We start from the raw sequence: 19,186 nt of genomic DNA, 5'->3' as shown, positions 1-19,186 counted from the left end.
GAATGGAAACCTGGGTTTATGAAATGGGAGTTTATTAAATGAGAGTGCTCATGTTCCTGATTAGGAGAAAGATTTGCTGTCCATTGTGGTTTCCTCCCCGTGACAGCCTCTCCTGTCCCCTCACCCGAGCCACCCCCACCCCCGGAGGCAGGCAGTCTCTCCAGGTGAGGCCCCAGCCCAGCCTGGGCTGACAGGGTGCTGCTGCAGAAAGAGGTGGGGCTGCCACAGCCACAGCCACAGCTCCCTCCACCTTCCACCGACCTGAGCTCAGCTGCTGCTGCTGCTGCTTTGCCAGTGCAGAGTGCACTGTAACCTCAGCATCCTCGGAGCATCCAGCAGCTGCCAGGCACTTGCAGCCCTCTCATGAATTTCTTTCTTTTTCTCCAAGTGGCTGACTTCTGTTTTTCAAGGCTACTGTTTTCCATCTCCTTGCAGAAACACTGTAAGTACAACTTCTGCTGTGGCTCTTTAGTTACTGCCTTTGTGAAATTCATCTCTCTTGTACTGAATAGTAGGTGTTACTAGTTCAAAGTCTCTGTGAGGTTTATTGCAGTCTCTGCTCCTGTTTGTGGTGTTCAAAGGGACCTTTAGCATTTCAGTTTTTAGCTGGATTAAAACATGAAATCAGAACCACTCAAAATGTTAGTGTTTTCCTGGCTGCCGTTTTCCTACTTTTTAGTAAATTGCCAGTGTGTCCTTCCTCTGAATGCTGGTGCCTAGTGAAGTGAGAGTGAGAAGCATTTCCATCCCTACTTGTTTGCTGGAGCCAGTTTTCTAAGAACCTATGACAGAGAAACTTCAATTGATATTGATAAGCTCTCGGGATGCTGAGGCAGGTAATCCTGCTGCCTGCTGAAATGTAGCTGGCCGAGGGTTTTAGGAAGGAGCTAGGCTGGAGGGTATCTGTCTCTCTGAATTCCTTGGGTTCTGAAGCTGAAGTAAAGTAATACATGACAAGGGACCTCAGGTGGCTGCAGCAGTGTGATTACACATTCAAACCAAAAATCATCACAGGACCCTGAGACCATAGCAAAAAGGCCTATTTCAAGCTGTCCTGGTTTCTGACCCCATTTGGTATGACTGTGAACTCCATGGTGCCACCTCAACTCTATTCTTACGGACACTTCACATAAATGTTGTATTATCTATGGATTATTCTCTCATCACTAGGAGTTGCAGAAAGAATGCCAGCATGTTAGAACTTTGAAGACATAACAGTCCAACTTTTCATGTTGACAGTACCCAGAGATATTCTGGGTGGGAGAGCACACTTGCAATTCTGGCCTAAATTCCCAGTAAAATTTGCAGTTTCCCAAAATGTTGCCTTTTTCCTGTATAAAGCCTCACATCATTTTGTAACTATATTTTACACTCTGACTTGGAAACTGTGGGAATAAGCATGGCACCAACTTGATTTAGGAATTGATTTAGGATACAAAAGTAAGGGGCACCATCTGAGAGTTTTGAGCATCTTCTTTTTCTTCAGGCTTCTTCCTGTGCTTTTTTGTTTATTTGTTTGATTGATTTCCTCTTTATGTTTATTCTCCTGTCCCACTGCACTTTATCTTGATAGGAAGGACTGAGAAAAAAAAATTGTAGGTGTTTTAGTGCTGTTCTGTCTCAACTTATTTCAAGGATATGGAATACACATCATAGGAAGACTGCATTTTCCCCAGGAGGAATTAATGTAAAGTAAAGAATATGAAGCATTTGAAGTCCTCAGTATGCCTCCTGTGTTATTGCTCTTTCCATCTGTTCTCCAGATAGTTTCTGTGTTTTGCATGTATACTAGAAATAATAATGCCAAAATAATGCCAAATAATGCCAAAAAACCTCACTTAATTTTCTAATATAAGCCAGAAAGGAATTTGCCTTTGTTTGGTCTGGTTAACTACTCCTTCATTACCATCTTTCTGAGTCAGACTTTCCATGAAAGACTGAATGTTTGTAACTGTTACTTGTTTGCAGTAATTTAAAATAGCATACCACTAAGACTCTTTAAGCATCTACTATTAACCTGATTTTACTGACAATCCAAGCACAGGAGTTTAAGGGAAGAGGTCTTGTTCTCAAGGAGCAGTTCTGGCATAGGCTATGGTTATTTCAAACTTTCTGCTTCAGGTTTTCATGTTGTAAATGGCATTAACGATTTCTAGGTACAAACCTAGCTTCCAGCATTAGAGTTCACTGACTGGTATTTATTCCATGGTTTGAAAAAAAGGTATTTTTCTGAATAAATATATAAATCATCTCTTGGGGTGCCCATGAACGTTATGTGACAATGAACTACATAATGTCAGAATCACTGTGATTTTATACACTTTTTTTCAGGTATCTTCTTGAAGTATGGAATTTGCATGGAAACGAAGATTGTATCTTCAGCTGGGCTGTGTATTGATACTGAATTTGGTTTATGCCAATCTAGAGTATCAAAAAGAAACTCCTCCAAGACTGCGTGAGATTGACCATCAGTGCTGGGAGGTATCATCCCATGGGCTGGTGGAAATGAAGAAACTCAAGGTAGCAGATACAGTCATTGCTCTCTGGGACTTCATGATGTTCCTAAAGGAATCCCCTAAGCCCAAGCACAATGAACTCTTCAATGATTTAGCCCAGAACTTCTGGGATATGTATATAGACTGTGTGCTCTCAAGATCCCATGGAATGGGCAGAAGACAATTAACATCTCCTGAATATTCTTCCACGTACTCACATAGAACTTTAGAAGGTAACTATAGCATTTGGTACTAACATTAAACTGAACTAATGCTCTATCCTCATCCTTGATAGGTTAGACAACTCAATATACTAATTTCCAATTTTCTGTCTCCGCTTGTCAAAAGTGTTTGCATCTTTCAATGGTAGCTACTTTCACAATACACAAGTCACTAGTTGTTAGGGTACTACATTTCTACATTTAACAAAGTGTTAAAAATGCTGGGTATGTATGTGGGAGTGTGTGGAAATGTGTGCTGCATTCTCAGTTTATCACTGTGTGCAAATAAATGACAGTACATTAATAAAAGAATTACAATACTAAAAGTTTCCTGGTATTAGGACTTCAGTCTCAGCTTTGGGGAATCATTGCTCTGTAGAAGGGAAGCTCAAATCCCTGACAGTTTGAGCCCTACTCTTCCTACCAAAACTACTGACATATAATGTGACCTCACGGTCACTGTGAATCACTAAACAGTGACAGATTCTGGTCATCATGATCTGGGATGAGTCTGAACTGAGATCATGTAGGTGACTTTACACCTTGCTAATCAGTCCTAGATCTGTTGTTCCCCATCCTTCTCAGCAACAGACTTTTTTCTGTTGTACCCAGTCAGATGATTTAGGTTTTCAGAATGAACATGAAGATTATTTAATCATAGCCTTTCTAACATATTTCGTGGTCAATAACTACTTTTCTTTTATAATCTTGCAGGATCTGCTTTCACCAATCAATTTTAGGCCAAAAGGGGAGAAAATGAAGATACTTACATAAGGCAACATCAAAACGAAGGAGCACAAAATCACAACACATATTGTAGATGCTTGGACAAATCCTTTGGCATGGTTTAATCTTTTTCTTTCCCTTCCCCTTTCCCATCCTTTCCTTTTCCCCTTTCCTTTCCTTTCCTTTCCTTTCCTTTCCTTTCCTTTCCTTTCCTTTCCTTTCCTTTCCTTTCCTTTCCTTTCCTTTCCTTTCCTTTCCTTTCCTTTCCTTTCCTTTCCTTTCCTTTCCTTTCCTTTCCTTTCCTTTCCTTTCCTTTCCTTTCCTTTCCTTTCCTTTCCTTTCCTTTCCTTTCCTTTCCTTTCCTTTCCTTTTTTGTATAAAGTACTTAATCACTCCTAAACGCATAAGTACATGAACTCCCACACTGTCACTTTTGCTTTCGTGTCTTGCAGTCTACCAAGCTTGCCTTTTCCTGACTGCATGTGTGAATGCTTTTGTGTTTTGAGTCAACACCTTTGCTCTCCCATGTAAGCTTTAAAGTCTACATGCTTTAAAGTCCTCCTTTTGTAGAGTCTTGTCTTTTCCAATAATTCTCTTTTTAAAAGTTAATTTTGATGGAAACTCAATATATTTTTATACATTATGCAACAGAGAAAATGTAAACAAATGTGTTTTATAAGTTGTCTTGCACATACTACTAACTTTAACAACTGCAAAAAAAAAAGGTGCAACATTAAGCTAAAGAGAAGGATTATAGTCATTGTGATGTCCTGTGCAGTCTCAACTTTGTACCTTATCATTGCTTAGTTTAAGCTATGGATTAATTAAAATATTTTTCTAAGCAGTAAGGTCTGAATAGCAGTAATTTTCCTGTCTATTAACATGTTATTTGAAAAACCACTACTACATGACATTAAGAACAGTGCTTTACACAAGACTGCAAATAAGGTGATGCAGTCCATCCCTGTCGTTGCAGGCAACATCACAGTTGAGATGGGATTCATGCACAAGTACTTCAAAAGAGGGACTCCACTACTGCTCTCAGTATAAACCATTGAGCATAGATAAAATTCAAGGAGATTAAATACCTACTTAATCCAATTCTTCTGAGCATGAAAAAGCCTGAGAAATGCTGACTGTTCTCTGCTTTACTCCTTGGGCAATGCAGCTTGTTCAGTCCCTGTTATGTACTAGCCTTTCATGAGATTCCAGGTGGTTTTAATTATTTTAGGAAAGAGTATTTATGCTGTAACAGCATATAAACATTTATAAGTAACAAGAAATACATCCCACATGATGCCTAGCTCATACACAGTTTGTAAAATATCCAACAAGTTTCATAAACTCGTAAATATTCATTTAGGTAAACACAATAAATGCATCTCCTAAAATATGTCTCCTGCTGTATTCTGGAGAGGGTTAAAAAGTAGCAAGAGATTTTTCTGACCTATGAACATCCCTTTAAGTTCCTGAAAGAAATAATATTTTAAACACTCTTTTTGAGCAGATGGAGTTATTATCCACCCAAACACAGCAATTTCAGGAATTGATACATTATGATCAGCAGCAGTTTGAGAGCCATCATCAAACCTGTCCCAGAAATACCGTTTATAAAGCTGTGTACTGCACTGCATTTGCAACAAATGTTTTAACTGTCATAAATCACATAAACAAATTCCCCTTGTTCACCTACACTGATCACTTACAGAAGTGTCATAGTATACTAACATTTGTTTCCTCTATTAGCGGTCTTTTAATTGAATGCCAGAGCAAGGTATGCTATGCAGTTTTAAAAGCTTCATCCTCCTTCAGACAGTCTTTGTTTTAATTAGTTTTCTGTATGACACAAAAGTGCTTAGCATCTACCACAACTGGCTCCAGAATGTTTGAACAATCAATTGCTATGGTCACCCTGCAGTGTCTGCCAAAGAGGCAGGTGATTGTGAACCACAGGGACACAGCACCATAAGCAGCAGCAGCAGCAAAACAAATTCCAGCTGGACATACTATGGTGGGCATCTATGTGAGCAGTGGAAAGCCACAGACTACTCCTGGGATGTCAACATGAGGGACTAACAGTGAATGGGATGTTTTCCACCAGCACCCTCTCTCTTTCCATTCCTGGGTAACAGCAGGGACAGCAAGCCCAGTTTCTTGTGTGGTGTATGTTTCCCCCTGCAACAGCCAGAGACTATGGTCCATGGCTGGCTGACAAAATCTAATGGTCTTTGTGCTGCTGTAAGCCTTGTGTTAGTATTGATTTATGAACTATAAATGTCAGTATTTGGCGAAATTCCGTCCCCTTCATTCTCCAGTCATTATTAATTAACATAATGCTCAATTAACAAGAGCATTTGCCGTTGCTTATTTGCAGTCAGGCTGTCTGTAGCAGAAACAATACAGATGGGGGAGAAATGCCGTGGGGCTTACTTTGTGCCTTATTTAAAGCTTTTGCATAAGCAAAATTGATTTTCAGTTAAAAGTTCTTTATCCATACTTTGGGTACAGTGTATTGCTGTAGCCTTTGCTCAGAAGTTAGAAGGACTTATGTAAGTCCTTTCCTTTTTTTTTTTAATAAGCCTTTGCCTTTCTGCCAGTAGTAATGAGTCACCCACACATTCACATATGTGCAAGCATGTAAAAAAACCCTCTAAATGTCACAGTCTTTGGTCTCCTAGTAAAATATTTGGTTTTAATTGTGAAAAGACAACAGACCATATATTCTCCAGCAATAAAGCAGCAAGGCTGCTGCAGAGCTGTCATAGAAATATACATATACACAACTGAGCAATCCTTTACTTGACAGAGAGAACTTCAGTATGAGAATCTTTATATATCGTAGTTAACCTTTCTTGAAGGCGGGCAAGAAGTACACATAGAGGCTACTTCAATAAAACAAACTTTATACAGAAGATTTTGGGAAAATGTCATAACGAAACTAAATTATAGTTAAAAATTATCAGTCAGCAAAGGGACAGCATAAAAAGTTAAATTAGCATAGCTCAATTTAATTTCTCTAGCTTTAAGTACTATATGACCTTCTTACTTTACATACTATATGACCTTCTTACTTTACATACTATATGACCTTCATACTTTACAATGTGATGACTTTCTTCACCAACAAGGGTTTAACAGACCTGCCCATAAGAAAATCGTTCTGATCTTTGGAAAACACACATGTAGAGATTTTTCTAAACTTCAGATACCATTTTTCATAAGCATGTTTTATTTTATTTAATTATTTTATTTGGGTTCTTCTTTTTATAGAATTTAAGTAGTCAAATTTGAAACAAAATTATTTGCCTTTATTTTTAATGCCGCCACTGCTATGTCTTGTTAGAGGGACAAACATATTTTTATGACATGCATATACACACACCTATCCCATCCCTTTCTCATGAAGTGAAAAAGGGAGTTGGAATACGTTTAGCTCAAATTGATTTCCTTTTTTCAATCTGGCAGTTACAAAAGCTAAAGTTTGTCCTTTTCTCAAGATGTTGTTTACAGGCAAAAATGACAGACTAAATGCCAGTTTGTATGTCACAGCATAAAAGCTTGCAATGTCACGGAAATTCATACCAGAGCACCGGATAGCAACTGGTTTGAAAATTAAGAGCCTCAGGCAATCTTGCTCCATTGTAACATAGCAAATTCTGACATTGCCCTAATTAAGAAAAAAAATAGCTCAGAAATGGAGTAATCTACAAAAAGGTATGCTGCTCACCAGTTTGTGTTGGTATTCTAGAGGTGCTATGGTGGAAGAAGATGAGTTCATTTTGGAGACAATATGACCAATAGCCCAACAATTAATTAGATTAGTAAAATCAGTTAAAGAGCTGCGGGCAACCCAAATGGAGCAGAGCATTCCAGCATGTCTCTCCAACAGGCTGGTAGAAACTCTTGGCACCAACAAGTTTCTCAGTGTGTGTTTAGATGAAAACTGAGATGTCAGAAGTCCTGATGCTAAAAGTGGCAATTTAAGAAACCAAATGGACTTGGACAAAAACCATATGGGTATGGTATCAAGGAAAATAAAGAATTGCATGTATTCATGTCAAGATTTATGACCCTGCCCAACGAGAGACTTAAACTGCAATGTATAGAATGTGTCAGCAAAAGATGGAAATGAAAATAGTGGACCTACTGATGGTGGATATTAACAAAGTTATTAGACTAACTTACCTTCATACCATACTGTACAAGGAACTTTATTAATAAAACATCTCCATATTATATTAAGCGAAAATGTAATTTTAAGATGTTCTAAACAACTTAGCAAAGCATTACAAATTGATTTTATCTTTTATCTACATATAGGTAACTATGTATTAATATAGCAATATTTGCAACAGCATCTATTCTACAGATATCGACTTTTTATTGACTGAGTCCAATGTTTTATCTCTTTTGTTTTTCAAGGCTCCATTACAAACTAAGGACTTTCTGAGAGCATGGTTTTTAACAGCCATTGTCCCATCAGTGTACTGACAAGGGGTACTTTCCACAGCTACTGAGCAACCAGGTGCGATCTGAAATACAAAATAAATACACTGCTTGATTTTCATGCTAGCATTTAAAATGATATGAGTGTTAAATCATGGAACTGCTTTTTGAAAATATTATTCAGTTAGTGGAGATGCCTGCTGAGGTTTCCAAGGGCCATTAAAACTATCCTTTATGCTAAATTCACAATTTGTTCTCATCAATACAAAAGAAAGGAGAGGGTGTTTTTCAGTGGGTACTTTTATGTGCTCTGCATTTCTGCCTTCATGTCTGATCTTATGAATTAAAAAAAAAAAAGAAAATCAAGTTTTTATTCCAATAGATATTTGCTGTACAATGTTATTTGGATTTGTATAGAATGTCAGCCACAGTTTTTGACCTCAGAATTTCACTATACATTATTAATGATTACTTCAAAGAAAAAAAAAAGGAACAGCCCCTCTTTCCCTCAGAATGCAATGGCATAGAACTACTGCTCCAGGAAAAACTCCCAGACTGAAATAGACATACCCTTTCCAGAATCATTACTACTCTTTATACTGAATAGGGTCAGGCCTTGGAACAAATATCCTTTAGTGATAGCTCTGTCTTCTAATTGTGACCTACTAAAAAGAAAACGCAACCCTTTGAGTGCATGTGGCTCAGATGTTTGATTACTTGACTGGTTTGCAACAACCATCCTAGCTTAATCTTCATCTCTCCCTGCTGAGGGTGTTTGGCAGAAAGGAGGGAAGAAGATTGTTGCATTAAAAAAATTTCAGGTCTCTATGGATGTATCAGAGATTGCACAGATGTACCCAACAATCAAAGGGGGAGGTCTTGACCTCAGCAAGTTTTTCATGAGTGGCTGTCTCACAAGAGGTACGTGTCACATAGCATAGGGACCATCTTGCCCAAACTTTTTCAGAGCAATTTGCAGATCTGAATCTCATTCTGGCCAACTGCTTGTCTAAGGATATGTCAGAATGGGAAGTGGTGATTTGCAGAAGATACAGATTCTTTCTTATGTCCTTGAAGCTTGTCAACATGAACATTATTAAAGAAAATGTAAGCAGCAGCACATATACAGCCAGAATAAACCCCAAACCACTTACCTATTAATGAAAATAAAAGAGTGTCATTAAGGATTACTTACTGTTGTCTGGAGGTGTGGAATATCAGTAGAATGGTATGGTTCATTTCCAATCTTTGCTTTAGACCTGGAAGCCTGTATTGATGTTTTCTGAAGGAATTTTGCTTTCTGAAGATAGTCAAAGAAAGGTAAAATTGTTTTAATCTGCATTAATTGTGTAATTTGCACTAGTTTGAAAATATACAAACAGACAAAATAAATGAGGTTATAATTCTATTTGCCTTTAATTCTAAGTACTCTCCCTCTGGTTTGTGACCCTTTCTTGTACTGAAGACCTGCAAACGGAACAAATGGAGTGGCATTGCAGGGCTGGGAAGAGAAGGCCTGTTTGCTGTGACATGCTGACTGGATTCTGTGCAATGCAGCCATGGGTGCTGCGAGCCTTCATGGCCCCAGGAGCATACTGCTGCCTCACCATCAGCTTTCACCCCATGCACAGCACACAGCCACCCCTCCAGGCACACCATCACTACACACATCTCCATACATCCCAGGTGAAGGACTTAATGTTTTCTTTTCCTGAACTTCATGAGCTTTTGGTCAGCCCATCCATCCAGCTTCTGAACAGCAACCTCTCTTCTGTTCTGAACAGCAACTTCTCCCAGCATATGGACTGCTTCCTCCAGCTCAGTGTCACAGAATTACAGAATCACAGAGTGGTCTGGGTTAGAAGGGACCTTGAAGTTTATCTTGTTCCAACTCCCATGCCATGGGCAGGGACATCTTTCACCAGACCAGGTGGCTCAGAGCCCCATCCAAACTGGCCCTTAACAATTCCAGGGATGAGGCATTCACACCTCGAACTTGATGAGGATGGATACTGATCCAATAGCCAACTCACTAATGAAAATATTGCATCAACCCTACATTATCAACCCTGTAATTAACTCTGAGGGATATCACTCAAAACTGACTGCTAGTTAAACTTTAATCACTGACCACTGTCCTTTAGAGCCCATCAGTCCAGCCAATTCTCCTCCATACATCTTGTAGTCCACTTGTATGCAATCTAGTCCATATATCCCCATTTTAACTACAAGAATGCTACACAAAACCATGCTGAAAATGTTGCTAGAGCCAAGGGAATAGGCATCCACCATCTTCTTTCTCCACAAAAAAAAATTTTATCACAAAAGGCAACTATGTTGGTAAGGCATGATCTGTCCATGGTAAATCTGTGACAGCCATTACCATTCTCCTTCTCGTGTGCCTAAAACTGCTTCCCAGGGACTCAGGTAAAACTAATGAGTCTATAGTTCTTCAAGTCCTTTTTCTGGCCCTTTTTAATTTCTAATTCTAGCATAGATCTTTCCACAGGCCAGGGAGGTGCTTGCAAAGAAAGAAAGTTGTTCTGCTTTGCAACTCCTTTGGGAAATGAAGAAAAATTAAATTTAGCTGCCAAAGTTTTTCTTTCAAGTTTGATTTCATTAATTTTCAAAATTAGTCTGGCTGCCAAACCAGGACCCTAATATTTTTATGTTCTTTTGGGAAAGCACAAATATTGCTAGGAAAAACTCCTTTCATCATAAAATATGTTACATTTTGAAAGATGTTTACAGTACTAAAAAAAGAGAACGAAGTATTAGAAAAAATAAAGTAAGAATGAACAGACTTGTTGTTTCAACAGTTTCTGAAGAAATATGCATCTATAAACCCACTCCTAAATTGCAAGTGACAATGCTGAGCTCCAGTTTGGGATTGTAGTCAGAAGAATCAAAGATTGCATTTTCCAATACATCTTATGGTTACTTCTTCTATGTCTCTGTGAATATAAAATATACTAACACTTCTGCTTGAATATCCCCATAATTCTTTAAGAAATGTGTTTGGAACTTCACAATTATTATAACTACATTGTGAATGTAAATTCTTTTCTCCATCAGATTTCTTACCTTTAGTGCCTCATAGTCTGATGTCCGAGTCATTAAATTTTTCCAAGATTTATTTATCGATTCTGTCTGTATATGGATAGTTTGGAACTGTAAATATAAATGAGATTTACAGGATGCAACACAATCCTATTCTCATGATCTCTTCTGATTTCATTGCTTGTGCTGTTTGAAAAGAATGTTCACCTACACACCTTTGGTGACCTTAGCTCATCCCTCTCACGTGAGACTGGATGATAATGTTGTGGTTAAGTACTTGCACTTGAAAAACTAAGAGAGGCTTACTTTGCGCTAACTAATTTTCCTCTTTCTCAACACATATGTTGGAGACATATGTTGGAAGAGGCCCAGCTCTTTCAGGAATACTTCCTCTACATTCTTACTCTCCAATGCTGAATAAAAGACAGAATCAGTTCAGGTGACAAAAGTGCAGTCATCATAATGCATGATAATCCCTCAAAAACACTAGCATGAGATTTCAGACTGCTGGACCAAATGATCATATTTCTCAGAGAGCAGGAGAGGGTGAGACAATAGATGAGCAAAACCACCAAATGTTTGCCTTATAGCCAAAGCTGGAAAATGTCTATACCTTCTCATTCTCAGCATTCTGGGAAGCACAAAGGCCTGCTTTCTGAAGCAATAAAGCTCTGCAAATATTCAGCAAAGGATCATACAATAGAGACTTATATTTCATTTTAAGAAGTAGGTGTAGTTGTAATAGGTACTTTGTATTGTTATCTGCTGCAGATGAACATGGGTGCAACTCTATAAAACATAATGATCATTTCTCATTACCCCACTGCTGATGCATCACCAGTGATGCTGCTTCATTTTTCCATGTTGCTCTCTAAATACTGTGGAAATCATACAAGCTGGGAGAACTGACGTTAACCTAATTTGAAGTTAAAATTTTGCTGCTGAGACAGAGTAAAACGTTCTCAAGCAGTGCACATGTACAGGATTCTCAACATAACATAATAAGAAAATCTGAACAAAAATGGACAGAAAAGGTTAGGTGGGCTTTCCTTATTTAAGTACTCCTTGTCTTACGTCTTTGTTTGTTTTTTCCTCTTCTTGGATGTCGTGGTGGCGTTGACTTTCAAGCACTTCATTCTGCAGAGCAACAACACTTTTTGCAGTATCTTCTGATATCTTTGAAATAATTTCCAAGGCTTTCTCATCTGATGCAATAGGCTTGAATTCTTGTTTTATTTCTGCACATACTTCACTCCAAGCCTCTCCAATCTGTGTGTGAAAAATACACCACACTATTTGATATTTATGTCATTTTTCAGTTCCAATTATTTAAAATAAAATAGACCAACTGTCTCTCTCCTTATTGTTGTCTGACTTCTCAGAATTTTTATGCAAGGTTAGACTGCAATAATACTATACCAAATTCATTCATGATAAGCCTCCCTACACCTTCCCAAGGCCAAACTTTATTCCAAAGAGGAGTAACAAGAATGCTGATAACTACAGAAATTTAGAAGAAATAGCGATAGCTCCAAGATACCAAATCACAAGAGTGAAGTGTTGAGTCCTACTGCTGACTTCTTAAAATCTCAAATTGCAGACATTATTAGAGCAAACTGCAACATGAGCTATCAACAGAAGCTGGAATTATCAACCAAAAACTAAGTCTTGCTACTTCCTGAACACTTCAAGCTCTCACAGACTTTGTTCCCAAGCATAAAATTATCATAAACTAAAGCATCTTTTGAGCAGGAGAGCTCTCACAAAGCTTATTATCCTGCTCTAGTTTCCTATAGGCACACCATTCTTAACTTTATGTAGAATGGATGAATGGATGGATGGATGGATGGATGGATGTTGCACGTGGGGACAAAGATAGGAAAGTACACAAAAACCTTTATCAGAATGTGTTTTTAATGAAGTTTTTAATAGTGTCCCCCTAAACTGACCTTACTGCGCCAAAGACACAGTCCTACTCTCCCATCCTTTCCCAGTTTCTTACTCCTGGCACATTCCTGTCTTGATCTGGCAAATAGTCAAAACTATTTTTTCCTAAGTTATTTTAATTAGCATCAGTTTCTAGTTTTATTTTATGTGTGTTCACAAACATTTGTAGCAGCATGAAGCAAGAATGCAGGGATTGGTTGAATGTTGAAGGTGGGATTGTTTCTTTGGCTGGTGAATACTGGCTTTCACTATGTGAAATTACAGGTGACTTGTGACATAGGGGACAGACAGCTTTTGCAGGATTATTTGTTTGTTGTGTCCTGAGATATACCTGCTATTTTTGGGAATGCAGTTACGGTACTAATATTTGCTTAAACTATACTCACTTTAAAGTCAAGATAACGTTGTATAATAGCAAGTGTAACAAAATCCTTAGCAGGTAAGCCAGGTAAATTCTCAAAACCTAAAAGAATATTAATCACATCAGTTTGATGAATTTATCTTAAAATATTAAAAAAACCCACATCTTATTTGTCATATAATCACATGCAAAATCTTCATCACACATACACCAGTCAGTCACTCTTGATCCTGAGCAGGTTTTTGCTGATAAAATGCCCCTGTTTCTCCATAATACATTCTCTCTATACTAAAATCTTTACTTATAAATGGCTCCATCAGCCTTCCAATCACTTGGTAGGCCAGGATGTTACACTTCGGTGGTAAGGGCTTGATTTCTGTTTAAACAGACAAACAGTTGAGTCTACAGATCAGAGTTTCTAGAGGAGCAGTTCAGTATGTAAACAGTTTGCTTTAACTTTGAAGTAGCCAACAGGAAAATTACATTAGTGCTTTGTTATGAGGGCGTCCTCCATCTTGTAGACTTTTGTCTTCAGCATAATGCCTTGAGCATAATGACTTCATCTTTTAAAAGTGTTTCCAATATGTGTAAAAGAATAAGGTAGAGAAGTATCTGAAGTTGCTGAGACTATCATTCATGTGTTTTGCTGAATGATAATTGCACTTAATAAAAAAAAATCTAAATATGGTCCATAAAATCTCTTTCTAGACTTCATTATATCATCTGTGTGGTAAGCGAGAAAGAAGCATCTGTCTAGAGTAGAATTGCATAATGTTTTGAAGCTAAGAAATACCATGAATAAAGACCATTTCCCACTGCTTTTCTAGATCATCGTGTTACAGGCTGTTATGGAGCTTAATAGTAAGAGGAAGTTGCTGAGAAAAGACTACAAAAATATTTCCATATGTTACTATCTACTTTTGTATCATTTCAGTACTTCATAGGAGACAGTGTAATGTATATAACTAACATGGAAGATATCTGTGAATATAGGAGAAAGCTGGAAGAAAATCTTGTGCCTTTTTGTTTTAGTGAAGAATTTAGCTGTGATCCAACATTTAATATAATTAACACTACTAAAATTAGTAAGAACCTGGGTTAAAACAGAGGAGCAAGTGGCTATAGATTATTAGACACTAAGGATGTTTTCAAACCAGTTCATTCTCTAGGTAAACCAGAGAACTGGCTGAAGCAATTTCAGAACAATTACTGATTGTCTTTGAACCTGCAGAGGATGGACATGAAAACAAAAATAAGCCTAAAAAAAACCCCTGAAACAAATAATTAGACAAATAATGTTTATGCAGCTAAATGTTAACAGTGAAAAAAATGAATATCCAACATGAATTAGTGAAAACTAAGATCCAATTTTTGTCTATAGACAGAAGAAAAAAGGTCATGGATGTGGGATAATTTATCACTTATCTTGACTTCAGTCTATATTTTAAGACAAGGGTATAATGAGTATTCATATTCAATGTGCAAACAACAAAGAATTAGGAGGGACTGCCACACTTTGAAAGAAAAGATTAAAATGCAAATTAACCTTGCCACTCTGAAAAATTATCTAAAAACACAATTTAATTCAGTAAGGACAAATAAAAAAAAAATCTAAATGTAGGAATAGCCATCTGTACAAATCCAGGATGGTAGATGACTGTACAAGATTCTAAGCTGAATGAGCAAGCAATATCACACCACTAGGAATACAGCAATTGTTACATTAATGTCTGAATGTTTAATTACAAGATGAGTAGAGTCTGTTTGGCTGTGAGGCTTCTGTTGGAACATTGTGTTCAGTTTCAGGACACTACAGCCCAAAAAGAAATTGAATCAATTGGAAAGAATACAGAAAAGAAAAAAAGAATACTTAGAGGTTATGTTAGAAAATGCCATCAGTGAGTAATGTCTTTCTAAATCTATGGAAATAAATGCAGAAGTTTTAAAATATGTGAAAGAGATATTGTGTGTGGGAAAACAAATTAGAGAGAATTTAAAAAAATGTTTAGGTTTAGACCTAAGAAAACTCTTCCTAGTGGTAGGGGCAGCAAAGTAATGGGGAAGTCTTGAAATCCCAATCAAGAGGGACTTAAAAAACATTACAAGCACGCTTCTATTAATTACAGAGTATTAACAATGCATCACGATGTTTCCTTTGACTTTAGTTTTTTTTGTAGTGACTTTATTGATCACCAGCAAACAAGTTCAATTTAAAGACAAATATGACACTGACAAGGCAATTCATTTGTCTTACCTATCTTACAAAATAATGAATAAATTTTTGCCCGTATGCTCTCTGAAATTTCCATGATGGCAAAGCTGGGACAGTTGGCAGGCAGGGGAACGGTCTTTTGCTCTTTCTGGAAGCTGGTAGCAAGAGGTCTCTTAATGTCTAATAATTTAAAAACACAAAACCAGAGTAGAATAATGAAGAAGTAGTATGTTCCCAAACTTAAGAGGAAATCCATCTTACTTTGTGGACACCATGTAAATATTTTGATAATTTGGCTTGGAATTTGAACATATTTTGGGCCGGGAAATTTTAACTGGCATGACTGAAAATTCGTGAAAACACTCACTTCTTTTTACAACATATAACAAAACACAATGCGCTTTTTGGAAGCAATTAAATAGTTTAACTGTGCAGCAGTAGAAAAGCTGGTCATGGTGCTGTTCTATACTTGGTTCATTCGCAGCTGATGTAGTGGCCAGAACGAAATGAAAATAAATTAATAAATAAAATGAAATAGAAAATAAATTAAAAGGAAGGTACTTTAGGTTTGGTAAGAATTACAGTGCAGAGGTATAAATGCTGTTCTTTACTTTCATCAGGATTCAGACTACAAAAGCAAATAATGTCATTATTTTACTGAACTGCTCACAGTTTCACATGTATCATAAACCTTACCAACAATCCTTCCATATTGATCACGTCTGACTCCCAAATCCAACTCCTCCTCTCTCCATAACTGTATTAGAAGGTTAGCTGCTGTTAGATCTCTCTTCCCTCGCCAGGTACTGATGTGCAAAGTGGTTTTAGGGTTGCCACAAACTTCAACCAAGATTCCAAGAATTACACGGCTCAGCCTCTTCTCCTTTAACTTGGTCAAGGGAAAAGTACAGAAAATTTTAAATTGTTCAAAACACAGTGATGTCTGCCTTCAGAGAAATTGTGTAACATGTAATCTAGTAACTTGCAAGCTTTTCATCACTAGTATTTGCCCAAAACTCTTGCATAAACTTGTAAATCCTTGGTTTGAGGAATCCTGCTATGCAAAATTCCAGAAATCAAGGAACATGAGAAGCATGACTGTAGGATCATACAAGACACACATTCCTGTGTGTAGAATTACACACAGTAGGTTTTGTGTACATGCCTCCAGGATGACATGCTGGAGAACACACTGCTAGCAGGGTTTATTGCTGTAAGGAACAGACTCTGAAGGCAACACTGAGCAGTACCACACAGCATATCTTCTGTTCTGTGGCCAGATCTTTTAGCAGCAGCTGAGAGGAGGCAAGGTCTTCAAACTGAAAGAGGGTAGGTTTAGGTTAGGTATTAGGAAGAAAATCCTTACTTTGAGGCTGGTGAGGCACTGGAACAGCTTGCCTAAAGAAGCTGTGGATATCCCAACCGTGAAGGCTGGATGGAGCTCCGAGCCACCTGGTGTAGTGGAAGGTGTCCCAGTCCATGGCCAGAGGAGCTGGAACTAAATGATCTTTAATCCCTTCCAACCCAGGCCATTCTAGGATTCTGTTATTCTAAGGGTCTGCAGCCTTGCACTGCAAGGACATCAGGGGCTGACAGTACAACCAGTAAGAATGAGGAGTGAATGAACCAAGGAAGGCGCATTTTTATTTTGTAAGACATGAAATGTCTGTGCCAGCTCTATGTCCAAGATGCACAGAAGTAGTTATACACACAAGATATGTGAACAAAGTAATGTAATATTTTTAAACACAAAAACTTTTAAAGCCATCAAGTGTATGCTAACCCTGCTCTTACTAACTTCAATATGAAGAACTGAAGTGCTTTTCTAAACAGAGATGTCATCCAAACTAAGAGCATAGTTTGTTTTCTTTTCAAAACCAGTATAATTTCGTTAAATTAACCCCCCCCCGCAAAATATGTATTTTAAAAAAAAAAAAGATACAGGGAAACTATACAATAATTTCTGAGCAGATATCTGGGTCTGTCTCAAGGTTAAATATGCTGGGTTTTTTTTTGTTTTGGTTGGGGTTTTTTGGTGGGTTTTTTGGTTTGTTTTTGGTTTTGTTTCTTGTTCTGTTTTGTTTTTTGGTTTGGTTTTTTTGTTTTGTTTTTTGGTGGGGTTTTTTGGTATGACAATCTTCGGAGATACTGCAACAAAAATAATGCAATTTTCCACGCTGTTTTACTACACTTTCATTCTACAAAACCAGTAATAAAAATACCTACTTCCAGCAAATCCAGAAGGAGAAAAATGCCGTGTTTCTCAATAAAGGAGTCCTCTGCAATGCCACATCCAATGACACAGGACCTTAAACAAAAATAATTTTCCTTGTGTAGAAACACTTTTATGCTTCAGAACATTCTACAACCACCTCATTTATTTTGCTGAATTGTGTCACATTTGGTATGCAATATGCTTCATACCTTCAGGGAGTAGAAAAATCATGTTTCATGTGTCTTTCCATTTACACTTATTACTAATATACCTGTTTGGCTGCTCTTTCTCCTGCAGGTGGCACACCTTCCTTGAAGCAGCCCAAGAAATTTGGCAGGCTCTCAATGAATTTTAATTGAAACTAACTCAGTAAAAGAGCTTAAAATTTAACCAGATCATGTCCCTAATCTGGTTTATTGTAGGGCTGTATGAATATTTCTGCCAGTAAAATCAAGGGGGTGAGTCAAGCAAGACTTTATTTTGGCAACAGTTTGCTTTTCCAGATTAAAATCATCATAAAGCCAGCATTCATGTTGCTGTTGCTTCCTTATTTCCTCAGCTATAGTTATTAACAGCGAAACTGAAGAGATCTCCTATATCAGTATTTTCTCCCCAGCAAACACATTTGGTTTGCAATGTATTTATCAACCTCTGCCTTAAAACAAATAAACTTTTTATTTTCTTCCTATGTATTGGCAATCTTTAAAATATTTCTAGCCCAATATAGCCAGTTTACCAACAGTTCTTATGTTTACAGTTTTTTGCTAATATTGGTCTCTTCTTGCCTTCTGTTTACTTCTTTCGAGTTATTTACACACTCTAACCATCTGCCTCTCTTAGAAAGTCTTGAGTAACTCTGCATGTCAGGAGGTCACTCTTTGTGGGGAGTGAGGTTGTCATACTGAATAAATATTTAGAAAATCTTACATTCAGTTATTGTCTCTTCTTTTGCATCATTTTAAATTAGTCAAATTTTATGAAGAATTTTTATACATTATAAACAGAAGAAAGGCCTATATGTGCAGAGAAAGGTCATAGCATTGCAGACCCAAAAACCACAATACGACATTTTTCCAAGTTATTGCTTCTAAAATAGTTCACTAACCTCAAGCAGTCGAGTGCACTGAAGAGGAGACAACTGTGGCCTAATCCACTACATAACTTCTTTGGATCCATCCTAAAGAATGAGGTAAGTAAACCAATTCCTTGACTGCTGAAGAGTTCCTGTTGAAATGTTAATTAAAGCAATGTTTCTTAGGCAGTATTTACTACATAGCTATATGTAAGAAAATACAATGAAAACTGGGAAATATAAATTATTTATATTGTAATAAATATAAATGTCTATTATATGTATTTTTATATATTTATATAAATATAAAAGTATGCCCACTCATTAGGGGAGAATATACTCTTTATACGTAAGAAAAAAATCTTCAGTTTTTCCAAAGTGCTAATTTCTTTCTTAACACACTTTCATATAACAATTTCAAAATAATGTAA

The 19,186-nt window shown here is 37.3% G+C and overlaps 2 protein-coding genes across 4 annotated transcripts in view; one reads left to right on the top strand and one right to left on the bottom strand.

The window, feature by feature from the left end:
* On the top strand, positions 1 to 3,661 carry FAM237B (family with sequence similarity 237 member B). 2 transcript variants are annotated; one of them, XM_085050679.1, is made up of 3 exons: positions 1 to 442; positions 2,332 to 2,728; positions 3,431 to 3,661. In XM_085050679.1, exons 2-3 carry the CDS (start codon positions 2,347 to 2,349, stop codon positions 3,454 to 3,456), a joined length of 408 nt encoding a protein of 135 aa, XP_084906805.1. In that variant the 5' UTR covers positions 1 to 442; positions 2,332 to 2,346; the 3' UTR covers positions 3,457 to 3,661. The 2 variants fall into 2 exon arrangements, with proteins under 2 accessions (XP_084906805.1, XP_084906806.1); XM_085050680.1 differs by lacking the exon at positions 1 to 442 and having other exon boundaries at positions 2,303 to 2,728.
* Positions 3,662 to 6,332: 2,671 nt separating this feature from the next.
* CFAP69 (cilia and flagella associated protein 69) overlaps positions 6,333 to 19,186 on the bottom strand; it is a 28,301-nt gene continuing 15,447 nt past the window's right edge. The window contains exons 15-23 of one of the 2 annotated variants that reach the window (XM_085050673.1): positions 18,789 to 18,907; positions 17,695 to 17,776; positions 16,165 to 16,357; positions 15,511 to 15,648; positions 13,282 to 13,358; positions 12,023 to 12,217; positions 10,973 to 11,059; positions 9,084 to 9,188; positions 6,333 to 7,974 (exon numbers count right to left, since the gene is read on the bottom strand). In XM_085050673.1, coding sequence (XP_084906799.1) covers positions 7,801 to 7,974; positions 9,084 to 9,188; positions 10,973 to 11,059; positions 12,023 to 12,217; positions 13,282 to 13,358; positions 15,511 to 15,648; positions 16,165 to 16,357; positions 17,695 to 17,776; positions 18,789 to 18,907 — 1,170 coding nt within the window. In that variant the 3' untranslated portion in view covers positions 6,333 to 7,800. The remainder of the gene's footprint in view (positions 7,975 to 9,083; positions 9,189 to 10,972; positions 11,060 to 12,022; positions 12,218 to 13,281; positions 13,359 to 15,510; positions 15,649 to 16,164; positions 16,358 to 17,694; positions 17,777 to 18,788; positions 18,908 to 19,186) is intronic. The other variant, XM_085050675.1, reaches the window with a different exon arrangement.

Source organism: Lichenostomus cassidix, chromosome 2, assembly GCF_008360975.1.
Source record: "Lichenostomus cassidix isolate B80296 chromosome 2, HeHo_3.0, whole genome shotgun sequence".
Lineage (NCBI taxonomy): Eukaryota > Metazoa > Chordata > Aves > Passeriformes > Meliphagidae > Lichenostomus > Lichenostomus cassidix.
This window is presented reverse-complemented; position numbering and strand designations above follow the sequence as displayed.

Coding starts and splice junctions, on each gene's coding strand:
- FAM237B (XM_085050679.1), top strand. CDS start 2,347: ATGGAATTTGCATGGAAACGAAGATTGTATCTTCAGCTGGGCTGTGTA. Junction 2,729..3,430: donor CTCACATAGAACTTTAGAAG/GTAACTATAGCA, acceptor ATAATCTTGCAG/GATCTGCTTTCACCAATCAA.